This window comes from Aethalodelphis obliquidens, unplaced genomic scaffold, assembly GCF_003676395.1.
Source record: "Aethalodelphis obliquidens isolate GAN/ISIS:26980383/991018 unplaced genomic scaffold, ASM367639v1 scaffold20, whole genome shotgun sequence".
Taxonomy (NCBI): Eukaryota; Metazoa; Chordata; class Mammalia; order Artiodactyla; family Delphinidae; genus Aethalodelphis; species Aethalodelphis obliquidens.
Window position 1 is genome coordinate 14,847,502 of NW_020837964.1, and position 13,344 is coordinate 14,860,845.

At 47.7% G+C, this 13,344-nt stretch overlaps 1 protein-coding gene across 1 annotated transcript in view; it reads right to left on the minus strand.

Moving 5' to 3' along the window:
• Positions 1–2,143: 2,143 nt before the first annotated feature.
• The window catches only part of PMFBP1 (polyamine modulated factor 1 binding protein 1), a 38,300-nt gene continuing 27,099 nt past the window's right edge, over positions 2,144–13,344 (minus strand). Inside the window, exons 10-19 of the mRNA XM_027119919.1 lie at positions 12,176–12,365; positions 11,858–12,011; positions 10,767–10,934; positions 10,365–10,502; positions 8,136–8,300; positions 7,410–7,577; positions 6,937–7,104; positions 6,014–6,117; positions 5,438–5,512; positions 2,144–3,252 (exon numbers count right to left, since the gene is read on the minus strand). Of these exons, the coding sequence (XP_026975720.1) occupies positions 2,925–3,252; positions 5,438–5,512; positions 6,014–6,117; positions 6,937–7,104; positions 7,410–7,577; positions 8,136–8,300; positions 10,365–10,502; positions 10,767–10,934; positions 11,858–12,011; positions 12,176–12,365 (1,658 nt within the window). The 3' untranslated portion in view covers positions 2,144–2,924. The remainder of the gene's footprint in view (positions 3,253–5,437; positions 5,513–6,013; positions 6,118–6,936; positions 7,105–7,409; positions 7,578–8,135; positions 8,301–10,364; positions 10,503–10,766; positions 10,935–11,857; positions 12,012–12,175; positions 12,366–13,344) is intronic.

Genomic DNA, 13,344 nt, shown 5'->3' on the forward strand with positions numbered 1-13,344 from the left:
CCTCAGATGATAACTGATTCTTTTTCTAGAGGTACAAAAGCGTTTCTTGGCAATGACCCGGAAGTGGATTCCTGAGACTGGTGTGAAAGAACAGTAAGGTTGTTGAACTGGACAGGGGTCCCCTGCCTTGCTCTCAGCTATGTGTGTCTACCCTTTAATGCCTACTTGAGAGGAGCAGGATACTTTAGACATCTTAGAAATATCAGCAGTTGAGGGTCTCAGGCTGAGATAGGGGGCTCATTCTGGGGACCCCAGGGCTAGCTCGCTGGGCCCTGCCTATGGCAGGAAGCTTCCTCCTCATATGGGCTGTGCAGAGGAGGCTCAAAGGCAAGTGTACGTGGCCACATGGTGGTTCTAGGGAGCTCCTCCTTCCCTTTAGTAAGGTGGCGGCTGGGGTTTGTTCTGGGTTCCTTTAGCTCAGGGGGAGAAGAATTATACTCCAGGTAGGTAGAAGAGGGTCTGTCACAAAGGATTCTGCGGCCCCCAAAGTAGCAGAATCTGAGTGACCCTCCGACTGGGTGGCTGAAGCGCTTTATTTGTAATCCCCTCGGCTAAGTCCTAGCTTTATAATCGTTTCTTTTTTGTTATTTTTTTTTTAACGTGGCTTTAGGTGCACAGCAAAATTGAGCAGGAGGTACAGAGATTTCTCCTATATCTGCTTCCCCTGCCCCCAAACCTGCACAGCCTCCCCACTATCAGCATCGCCCACCGCAGTGGTTCGATTGTTACAACTGACGAGCCTGCACTGACACATCATTACCCCCTAAAGTCCGTAGTTTACATTAGGGGTCACCCTTGGTGTCTGTACATTCTATGGGTTAGGACAAATGCATCCACCATTATAGTTTCATACAGAGACCATGTCTTTTTAATGTCAACTTTTAAAGAACTCACTTCTTTGGTTATTTCTTAAAGCATTAGAGGCAGGCAACATTCGGGCTCCCTGCCCTTTCTCCTGCCTTTCTTCATTTCTCCAAGCCCAGCCCCTCCACTCAGTTGGGTCTCCTACCTGGCTGGGCTTGCAAGGCCACACGGCTGGGTGATGTATTGATATGGTTCTGGCTCTCCTGCCCCTTTGCTCCCCATAGCGTGCTACCTGCTTTCCTCTGGTGTAATCACACTATAGGAAGTGAGAGACAACTTTGGAAAAAGTACAACATTCAAAGTACCCAGATATTGTCCCTTTGGCCAACATATATGAAAACTTTTTGTAAATTAAAGAGACAAAATGCCTTTTTAGTAGACTGTACTGGGGATTTTAGTGACATTGAACTTTTACTTGAATAAATGGGCCACAGGCTAGAACTAGAAGCCATTTCATTAGTACCAGACCCTTCAGTCTTTGTTTTCTCTAGAACACGTATCCTTATTCTAAACCAAATGAAGGAACACAGTCAAAAGAGCATTAAAAACCAGACAATGACCATCACAATAGAAACCACCAGATGTGCCCATTGCTCCTGCCTCACACTGCATTTCCAGAACTTGCCCTTCCCAAGGCCTAGCAGGGGCATCCTATATAACACATTGCTGCTATTAGCAGAAAATTTTCTTGGCTTTTGTTTGGCTGGGGAGGGAGGCAAGATATTTAAGAATTGCTATCAACTAGTGGGTTTCTTCCTTCACTTTTCCTTTCCCTTCTTCCAGAAATGCAAGCCCTTTCATTTCTTTCTCTTACTTTACCTTTAGCTATTTCAATTTTCTATAGACTAGAAATAGAAATTCTAGACATGTACTTAGTTTAACAAAATCCAGCCACAATAAAATAGTTTAGCTGTCCTTGGAGTTTGTTATAATGGAATTTTTCTTGTACTGAGCTGGCTGGGGAGAAAAATAAAATTGTTAAAAGAAGGAATATGGCAGCCAGGGAGAAAGCAGATGGCTATCTCTCCCTCCTGCCTTTGGAAAATGCATCATTTATTTCTCTTCCTCTCTTTTGGGTCTCAGGATTACTTTCCTTTCGGAGGTTTTTAGATATTTCTTTTTCTTCTTAAATTCCAGACAGAGATGGAAGGAATAAAAAAGGAACTAATTATCTCTTGTTGGTTTAAAAACGAATCCAGATAATCCAGAAGCTTGCTTTGGGAATTACAGCTCCCCTATGTATGTCAAAGAGAACTATATGTTTTAGAATTTAGGGAAAATAGGGATGAACACATTGCTGGGGACCTGAGGGGGCAGAATTGTCTGCAAGACACCACGAGCTCACTGAGGCTGCTGTGCTCATGTCTTTATTTTAGAGTTTGGGCCTGGAGATGGTAGTAGGGTTCCAAGGCTCACTCTGCCGCAGGAAGTAGACAAAACTCAATAAAACGTTAGCATCTTGCAGAATAGGCTTGGACCTTGACATATTCCGGTTAGAGCTGATCCAAGTCAAGAGAGGAATAGGAACTCACTGTCCTCTGAAAAACATGCATGGAAATGATGCTCAGGGCAAGGCGCTGATTCTAGCAATATGAGGAACCTGAGGGAACAGGGAGGAAATGACAATCTTGATTTGAGGAGAAATTAATGAAGTGATTTCTCAAGGACTAGTCTCGTGGCCAGGCAGCTCTGTTGCAGGTGACTTCTTACCTTGGGGGTACCATGGAGTCTACAGGTGGCAGAAAAGGTAGCCTTGGACTCAGGCCGAACAGGAGACCAGGGCATTCTTGTGAGGCTTCCAAAACACGTTAGAGGAGAAAAATGCCTATTCTGCCTGTTCCCTTCTTATCCTCACACCTCCCAAAAGGGACTGGGTCAGGGGAAGGGATAGGTCTGAGATAGGAGGCACTTGGGTAACATCAAAGATTCTTAAATCAGGATGAGCCTTAATTCATTTGCCTCCCCCTTTACAGAGGAGAAAACAATGATCTCTGGTCCAGAATAGCTAAGCAAAAGATTTGTTTTTTTCCCCTATTTGAATTTCCAATCCAGTGATCTCTTCAAAATACGTTTTTTTTTTCTTTTTTGACCCAATGGACTAAGAAAGACAGCACCATAGTAAGTAGCAAAAGCCGCATGGTGGACATACCTGAGCAGTGGGGCATCCCGACAGACTTGGTGATGTCCATTCTTTGGCTCACATCTTGGGTTATCCCTCTCCAGTCCAAGGTGCCATACACTTTCCCCCTTGATGTGGGGTCTGTTTTGCTTGGCCATAGGGCTTTGGTACATACCCTTGAGGGCCCAGCTTTCAGCTTCTTCTCCTCTATTTCATTCTTTAGTTTCTTGTTTTCCTTTTGCAGATGGACCATTACATTGTGGAGGTGGCTGGGGAAGGAGAGGGAAGGACAGGTGGGTGTTTGGTCTGTTCCAGTTCCGTGGACGCCCAGTTCCTTCCAGAGCTCGTGCTCTCACGCATGTTCTGTGGAAATGGAGGCCTATGTGCATCCCCAGGAAGAAGCCCAGGCCTGGGGTTGGGGTGGACCCAGAATCAGCACTCCTGACCCACTGTGTCATGTCAGCTCTGGGGTAGTTTTCTTATCTGTTAGATGGGGACCATTGAGTCTGATCTGCCTTCTGGGGTTCATATAAAAATCCAGTTTGACAAATGATAGAAATTGGATTCAAAGAGCCAGAACAACTCTGATCACGTGTCCTCAGTTTCTCACAGCCATGCCTAGGAAACACTCACATCCAGTTCTGATGCCAAAGCCCAAGTTCTTTTGCCTCCCTTTGCTGAAAGGTTGAGAACACAGGGGATCCCAGCTCTGTCGAGAGCTTGGGCAAGTTACTTGTCCCCATTTTATGGAAGAAATGGCAGCTCCAGTGTAGGTGAGGGGAAAGGTAACTGAGCATACCTCCTGTGGCTCAATAAATGGCAACTGTTAATACTAACAGCCTTATTTCTCCAAACCAGTGTTGAGAGAAGTGAGTGACAGTGGGCTCTGGAACCAGGCTTCCCAAGTTGGGATCCTGACTCTGCCACTTACTGGTCAAGAGACCATGGGAAAATTATGTAGCCTGAGTTTCTCCCTTTCTTCATCCTTAAATGGGGATTATACGTGCACTGAACGTGTGAGGTATTATGAAGATTAAATAAGTTAACACATGTAAAGCACTTGGAACAGTGCTCCTCATGAGTAAGCAATAAATATTAGTTGAGCTCTTGTTATTATGATTAAAAGATGGTGTTCCTTCAAATAGGGTCAAGCAAACTCAAGAATGAGTTCTTTGTGAAACAAACAAACAAAAAACCCAAAAAACTTGCCAGAACTTGGCACAATATAAGAAAAAGCCTGGTGCCCGGCTACCTTCAGATTCTGACAATTTCTCCTTTAGTTAAATCCTTTCAGAAAGTGTTTCTGTCCTAGTGAGATATTTTATGATATTTTCTAGAGGAAATCAAGTAGAGAATTCATCCTCAACTGCTTCTCTGGGCGTATTCTCTGCCCTCTTGCTCTGTATAAATCTGGCTGGCAGTGAAGACACCCCTTCCCTTGTAGCTCTTCATGTTGTTGCCATGCTCCTTGTGCCACTGGGCCTGGAGGTAGGGTCCTCGAATGCCCTCATTCCCTGGCTCTCTGCCACTCTCTCTGGTCCACTCCTGTCAGCATCCCTGATGCTTTCAGCATCCTGTACTTTTCATCCAAGCCCTGGCCCTTCAGTTCCTTGACCTCCTTATTCCAGTGATCTTTTCTTCTCCTTCAACCCAGACGCTTTCCTATGGTCCAAGCTCAGGACACAGCTTTAACTGGGGCTGCATGAATGGGTCCCAGGTGTGCTGCGATACCTCAGCCCTTGGAGCAGGGTTTGGCACAGCTGCTGGTTGGTCACCTTTACCATAAGCAACCCCATCCAAGACCCTCTCAGTGTGTCAAACAAAGGTGTTCATTTTCTAAGTGTTCCCTGACAAAAGGTTGGGAAACACTGCCCTGGAGCTTGTCATTACCTGTTACTATGCCACCTCTGAAATCTCAGTTTTAGACATCCATACTTTTGCCTCTGTTCCCAAACTTCCAACACTCCTCCCGTACCATACTCTATGCTGACCCAGCTTTGACCATGAGGGTGAACCAAGGCTGCAAGTAGATGGACCCAAATGACCACATGGGACAGAAGGACCCCACCAACCTTGACTGCTCACCTCATAGAGGTGTTCCTTCTATGTTTTATGTCCCTTTGTTTGGAGAGCTCTCCGTTACCACAGCTTAGCCACTACCCTAACTAATACAGTCTGCTCTTCAGTTCCTGTTTCCTTCTCAGCATTCTGACTTCTGAGAACTGTGGAAGGTGACAGTGGAGAGGGACATAGAGATGATTAACCCCTTTTTTTATTGTTGGTGAGGGGACTAAGGCCCAAAGAGGTCAAGTGGTATTGCTCAAGGTCACATGGATGCAGATTTGGGACTTGGGGTCTTTCTCCACATATCCAGTGAAAAAGTCAGCCCTGGTTCCTGGCTGACTCCTCTCCCTGGGGCCCAAGCTCCAGCCAGGGGGGCGTGGGATGACTTACTCCTTTTCACCAGTCAGCTTGGTGATATATTTGACCTGTTCACGGAGTTTGTTTCCTAGTTTCTCATTGGCGATCCTGTAATAAAATTCACAGAAGAAAAGAGTTCCCCAGACCCCTGTGGGTAAGAGCATGAGCTGGCTGAAAAGGACATTGGGTGTTCTTGGCGAAGCCTCTTTGGGGCCCAGACCCCCCGCTCATCCCCCCCGTCCCCGGAGCTAGAGCCCTCCTAGCAGCTGGCAATTAAGAGGACCCTCTACACTCCCAAGCAAAATCACTGTGATCCCAAGTGAGTTCAGGGGATCCAGGCAGTGAAGCCTGACACCAGGCTGGGAAGAGGAAATCTGACCCACAGGAGCATCCCTTCTGTCTGGAAGCTGCTCCATTTCCAAGTGGGCGGGGCTTTCTGAACCCGCCTGAAGGGTTGCGGCCCCTTCATCTTATTCCCAGCATCTGGGTGTGGGCTGAGACTGGATCAGTTTCCCTGGAGGGCTGTGTGTGTGTGTATGACACTATTCTCTGGCACAGGTGTGATTCCAGCCCTTGGAAGCCTGCCTTACTGTTTTCTTCCACACTTACTTCTGCTCTTTTGCCCATTGCTCCATGTTGGACATAATCTGATCGTTCTCTCGGTGCAGCCTGCAGGTGTCTTTAGGCGCAGACCGCTGGGACAGGCAACAGGACTTCGGTACAAGAAGTAAATGAGATAGTAAGGGGGTGGGAGCACAGGCCTGTCACCTCCCTTCTCCCAGATCAGGTCTCCTCTCTTCCTGGGAGAAGAAACATTGACTCTGCTGTCCAACCCTGAGGCCAGAGTTGGAATTGCCATTGCAGGCCTCCACCTCCAGCAGTGCATTATCACAAAGGTGACATCTGTGAGCAGACACCACTTATAGTAGAGACAAAGTAGGTTTGTACATTTATAATAATGATTTTCAGGCCAAAGATAGCAAAGTGACCTATTCTAAAACAGCAATACATTAAGCCTTTTTAAAAACAGATGAAAGAAAAAATATCTGGTGGAAAGGGAGGACTTTTTTTCTAATTTGGGCAAAGGCCCTGTGGCCACCCCAAGGATATCCGGGAGCCTCCTGCTACAAACTTCACTGCTCAGAGAGCTGGACGTGCACAAAGAGCTCTTAGCCGATTCTACTGCAGGGTAATTGAAAGTGTCAGGAGGGGCTCTGGAGGGTGACTGAGCCGTGGATTATCTAAGTCGGGGCTGCTGGTGTACCTGACATGGAGATGGCATTCTCTCTCCTCTGGATTGGGACCTTTGCTCTGTTCAATATCTCTATCAACAAAGTCACGGGAAGATGGTTGGGTCGAGACAGCCGTTGTGGGCCTGGAACACCCAGACCCCGCTTTGTACTGAATAGAGGGGGTGTCCTTTCCTTGCTCCCAGGCACCCCCACCCCCACCAAAGGGTGTCTGTCACGCAGGCGGTCGTGGGATGTTCTGGGGCAGTGGGAGGAAGCGGCTGGGAGTTGAGGAGTGCCCACCTCCGTCCCGTCCGCGAGGAGGCTCTCTTTCAGGGCGCGCATTTCCTCCCGGAACGCCCTGAGCTGCTCCTCTTTAGCGGCCAGCACCTCGAGGTCCCGCTGGTGCTGCTTCTGCCACTGCAGCACCTGGTTGCTCATGTCCTCCAGCTTTTTGTCGAAGGCCTGCACCTGCTCGGTAGCGCACAGTGAGGAGGGAGACCCCAGCTTGCCACCCTGACCCTGGAGGACCCACGACAAGGCGGGAGGGCGCTTTCTCTGGGAGGTTCATGAGGGAGTGTTTTATTTCCAGCGGCCAGCAGAGGGCGCCCCTGCTCTGATAGTTGCCGCCTTCTTGAAGCTCCCAGAGCCCAGCAAAAGGGAGGGCACCTGTTAGCCGAAGGGACCGGCTCAGTGCGAAGTACACAGCTGTGGGGCAAGAAGAGGCCTTGGGGCCCTGGGCAGGACGGCAGCCGGGGCCCCTGGCCGCTCCTCACCTCTAGCTCACTCTGCTGCTGGAAGCCCTGCAGTTTTTTTAACTCCACATTCAGCTTTTTCATCCTCTCCTCGTAAGCAATGACTTCCTCTTCCAGCTGAATCTTCCTGTCTTGGGCCTGTGTCAGAATTTGGTGAAGACTCTTTGTCTCTGAGGTCGAATGACTGAGCTTTGGTAAAGACAAAGGGTTGGGGGGAGAACGGCTGTCATTGCACTTGGGCCTCTGTGCTGAGTCCTGAATGGAGAAGGGTTCCACCAGTCCCACAGCCCCTACTCTCTTCTGCCCAGGGTGGCACAGACACACCTGGTCCTGGTCACCTCGCCTAGAGTCCCAGGGAGGGGTGAGAAGTGACAACAGTCAGTCTTCTGCATCTCCCCTGCCCCTCTCCCGTTTCCTCTCTTTCCAATTCTATGAGCTCATCAGCCAGGCATGATTAGCACAGGGATGCGGCATGAATTTCCCTGAAAAATCCAGTTCTTGGGAAAACCTTGCCCCTGGGTCACCCATGGGCAGAAAGACTTGTTAGATTTGGCCTCTATCCCCCTCTTCCCCAAAGCCTCACTAGGGAGAAGCAGGCCTTCTCTGGACAGACATCCCAGCCAATGCAAGGGTTTGCAGATGGCCTTGGTGACAGCCAGTTATGCAGGAAATTGACTCCTTCACCTTTCATGCTGCTGGGATAACTTGGATATTAAACAGCCCCGGAGATGAGAGGGTGTAGCCCACCTTATCCAGGGCCTGTGTTAGGTCATCTTGGCAGGAGGCTGACTTCCGGCATACCTCCTCATAGACATCTTTACTGACCGTGGTCTGGAGGTATTGCTTCTCTTTCGCCGCAGCCTTGTCCAGCTGAATCTGCAGACTCGCCATGGTCTCCTTCTGAAGGATTATCTTTAGGGAGGGGGAACATAACTGTCAAGGTTCATGGCCATGGAGGCATCCTCTGTGTCCACAGATGGACAGGCACAGGGCTCTCTCCTCCCTGCACTAACTACCTGCCCAGCAGACTGTGATAATGCCCACTTCCCCTCACTGCTGGAAGAGGAAGAGCTGCCTTTCCAGGTTCTTCTGCACCCCTCTCCCACACTTCCTTTCTAGATAGCATGTCTTCCCAATACAAGGAGTACTGGAAGTACTGGGCCATGATGTGTCAAATACATGAAAAGTCCCTTTCACAGACTCCGCAGCCTTTGACGTGTGCCAGCCAAGCATGGGTCCTACATTTGTAACTGGATGGTTTCTGTTAATAGTTAACTGTCTCATGGTTAGGGTTAGGGTTAGGATTAGTGTTAACCTGGAATCCAATTCTAGGTTAGGAAATATGATGCAACATTTCAGTGGTATGCATTATGCCTCAACTCCTGACATAATCCACTAGACTTGATGCACCATGAAAGCAGGACTGTGTGTGCTTTCTTCATCGCTGTATCCCCACTACCTGTAGCTCAGAGCATGGCATATAATAGGTGCTCACTAAATATACTAAATGATTTATTTGGACTGAATGAAATAGTGCATTGGGCAATACTAGGGATGAATTGGACATATAGTTCCGACAGAGTGTGTTTAAAATTGAAATATGGACTACCGATGAAAGGAAATGCAGTTTAGAATGCAAAACTAAGCCTCTTTCTAATGGCTGTTTCCATTGATTCAAGAAGTCTGTTATATGTGGGGCATGCTTTTAAAAAATTGAACATGCTTACACACACATAAACTCCTCCAGCCTCTGGATTCCCATCAAAGGAATTCTGAAATTAGTGCTTCTAGTTGCACATTTACATAACTCCCTTTCTTTTGGCAAATGTGATAACAGGCCTATATTAAATACTTAGGCAGTATTCCTTATATTGAAAGCAGTTCCTTGGGGATTTGAGTGATTCAGGCCTCAACTCTGGATCCCACTAGAGGAGAGATTTATATCTCTGAGTGACAAAACTCCAGAAACATCAGTGCCTCAGACCTCTGCTGTTTAATATGGCAGCCACTAGCCACATGAGACTATTTACATTTCAATAAAACTAAAATTAAACTTATAAATTCAGTTCCTTAGTCATACTAAGCCATATTTCGAGCAGTCAATAGCCATATGTGGCTAGTGCATATAGTATCAGGTAACTCTAATCTAGAACTTTTCCATCATCACAGAGAGTTCTATTGCGTAGTGCTATTCGTACACTTAGAATGGTCATAGTATTTTAAGATGAACTCTTTATTATGAAGGACTCAGAGCTGCTTGGTCTCTCATTTATAATTCAAGAGACTACCTAATCAAGATGCTGTATTTTTTTCTTGTCCAGAAGTATGGAATGGGCTCATTTGGGGCAAGTATTGCCATTCAGGATGAAGGGAAAGAGGTCAGGTGGCAGAGCCAGATGATCCAAGTTCAAATATTGCTCCATCCCATCACTTACCAATTAGTCAGTCTGAGCCTCAGCCTTTCTCTCCTCTGTAAACCAGCAGATGGAAGGCATGCCAAGGACTTAAGTAGACGGTCAGTAAATGATGACTGAATGTGAGCACAGTGCCTCACGTACATTAGATGCCATTTACTCCTTTTGTCTTTATTCGTGTAATGAAATATAACCATGTCCCCTTTCATCCCATTTTTGTGCTTTGGGACTATTTTTGGAAGTGTTCCCTAGCAAATTGCCCCGAACAATGGGCTCACTCAACTCTGGTCTAAAATGCAACTCTGGAAGCCTTGATGCCAAAGCCCAGATGGTTTGGGGCTCCACCAGATATTTAATAAGACCTTCTACATGTGGAAGAAATACTTCTTGGCCAGCAAGTGGGTGACACTTCAGGAGGGAAGTGGGGGCTCCGGTGCCCCAGAATGCACATGGGCTGGGCAGTTAGTGGCATTTCTGTGATGGAGGAGAGCTAGGTGCCAACTTCAGGTCAAGGGTCATAGGGTTCAAATTTCTCACCCCCTTGGGGTTTCTGTCTACTCACCTTACGAGTCAGCTCCTGGTTGATTTGCTGGGTGCTGTTTTGTTTGCAGAGAGAGGAATCCAGTTGCGCAGAACATTGCTTTAACTGTGATTTGAGATTATCATTTTCCTCCTCCAACTTTCTCAAATTCTCCTTTGACTGCTCCCCAATTAAGGAAACAAAGCCCAGATGGAGGTGTTATCTTAGACTCCTGCAGAAGCCCCTCCTTCTGCCCTCACACACAGCTCCACCTTGCACCCCATGTATCTCAGGCCTTCTCTGCCCTCCTCACTTGTCTTTCTCACCCTCCCTCCCTTCTCTCCTGAAGTCTGAGCACCCTCAGCCTCTGTATCCCACCAGGCCCAGCTGGGCTCAGGTCTGGCCTTGGATTCTTAATCCCGAGGCTTCCCAGATTCTCCTCACCATCTTTTCTTTCTTTTTTCCTTCCTGTCGGAATATCTCGAGCTCTTGCTGCAGTAGCTTCTCCTGCTCTTTACTCTTTTTCAGCTGCTCCTGTTTCTCCTCCAGCAACCTGGTTTCCTCCTGAAGCTGTTCTTCTAGACTGCATTTGGAGGAGGCTTGCTTCCTGTTCTGAGAAAACAAACACGGGGCTGCAAGTCAGGCACCATATTTTTGCGAAGAAAACCCCCAGCTCAGACAACTGTGCACAGGGATGGCTGAAATAAATATGAGGCTTCCCTGGTGGTGCAGTGGTTGAGAGTCCGCCTGCCGATGCAGGGGACGCGGGTTCGTGCCCCGGTCCGGAAAGATCCCACATGCCGCGGAGCGGCTGGGCCCGTGAGCCATGGCCGCTGAGCCTGCGCGTCCGGAGCCCGTGCTCCGCAACGGGAGAGGCCACAACAGTGAGAGGCCCGCGTACCGCAAAAAAAAAAAAAAAAAAAAAAATGAGGACAACTCCTTGGTTATTTAGCGTGTTTAATAAAAAAGTTTCCTCTTAGGTTCAGCAATAGTTTTTCTTTGTTCAATTAGAAATACCAACTTATTTTATTTATAGATCCAGGTCCCACTTACTTACCAAGTCTTTCCACATAAAATACTCTCTGAATAAATTTTTAAAAATCTTAGAAAAGCACAAAAGGAATAATTCAAAGTTAAAAAACTTTAAATCGACTGAGAGGATAGCTTTTGAGTCCTAGAAAAAGAAATAATATTGTCGTTTGACTGTTTTTAAGCTTGGCCCCTGAAAATGCTTATTATTGGTTGTGGGAACTGGAGCTGCCTGGCTGGCTTAGCATTCTAAAACAAATTCTGGACAAGTAGTTTGCAAGGATTGGTGGTGGCATCTTCCCAAATAAAGAGCAATGCAATTTTTTCTTTTTGGCCACACCGCTCAGCTTGTGGGATCTTAGTTTCCCGACCAGGGATTGACCCAGACCCTTTGCAGTGAGAGCTCGGAGTCCTAACCACTGGACGGCCAGGGAATTCCCAAGAGCAATGCATTTAATCTGAAACAGAGCAAATGCTTGAGCTGGCTGCCTACTTGCCCTCCACACCTGGTGTTGAATGTGATTTATACGATCTAGCAGGTCATTCAGTTTTACATCCTGCTCAGTCACTGTCTTCTGAAGCTGCCTCTTTTCCTTCTCTGAAATTTCAAGCTTTCTGGAGAACTCAGATAATTCTGATGTCAGCTCCTCTATCCGTTTCCTAAAGCAAAATGGCAAAAACAGGTGGATGGACTTCAGGGTCCACGTCGGTGGACTGTGGGCTGGCTGCCCGGGGCTTGCTACCCAACTCCTGGGCAGCATCCCACAGGGTCCCAACTGGCTTACGAGGGACAGAGACTCTGTCTGGAGGGGAACCTGTGGTACCTGCTGGGCGCGAGTTCCTCCTCTGCCATTAGGGAATCCTTCTGTAGCTTCTGAAGTTCTCTCCGGAGCTCCTGGATGGTCTCTGCCTTCTGCTTCTCCAGGCAAATGCAGCTTTGCAGTTTCCTATGGCAATCCTCCAGGTTACCCTTTGCCAGAATGGCTTCTTCTTTATATTGGGCTGCTTGCTGAGCTGCAGAAGACAGGAGATAGCCCGGGGCATGTCCATGTGTGAAGGGAGTATGTGTGAAGATCAGACTCTCAAATGAGACCAGTTAAAAAGTCTGTTCCTTGGGGCTTCCCTGGTGGTGCAGTGGTTAAGAATCTGCCTGCCAATGTAGGGGACACGGGTTTGAGCCCTGGGAAGATCCCACATGCTGTGGAGCAACTAAGCCCGTGTGCCACAACTACTGAGCCCGAGCTCTAGAGCCTGCGAGCCACAACTACTGAGCCTGCATGCCACAACTACTGAGCCCACGTGCCACAACCTACTGAAGGCTGTGCACCTAGAGTCCGTGCTCCACAACAAGAGAAGCCACTGCAATGAGAAGCCTGCACACCACAATGAAGAGAAGCCCCTGCTCACTGCAACCAGAGAAAGCCTGTGTGAAGCAACGAAGACCCAATGTAGCCAAAAAAAACAAAAGTCTGTTCCTTCATTCTGTGACTTACTTCAATTTCCAATCTGTCCTCATCTCTCTCTATCTCATTATCACTCCTAAGGAGCTCTGATGAATTATCTGTCTTCAACTACCCACCAGCCGTGAACTCCTTCTTGAATAAAATTAAACAAATTGGTTGAAATTGCTTGGTATCTCTTCTGCGACTCATCCTGTCATTGAAGACAAATCCTGACCCTCATAGAGTTTAGAGTCTAGTGAGGGAGCTGACATAGAGAACACAGTAATGTTAAACTCACACTGACTGTGAACTCAGGAAGGAGGACCAAAGCGGGGAAGTACAGTTGGAGATGGACTTATGGAGGAACAGAGGCTGAGCTGGGCCTTAGAAGAAGGAGAAGAAAGGGAATTCTCGGGGTGGGGGGCACAGTGAAGGGAATGGGGAGGGCATGTGGGAAGATGATGGGAAGATATCAGCTTAACTGGAAAGGAAAGTGGGAAGGAATGGTGAGAGACAGAATTGAGGAAGTGGATGGACTAGAGGGGGTTTTG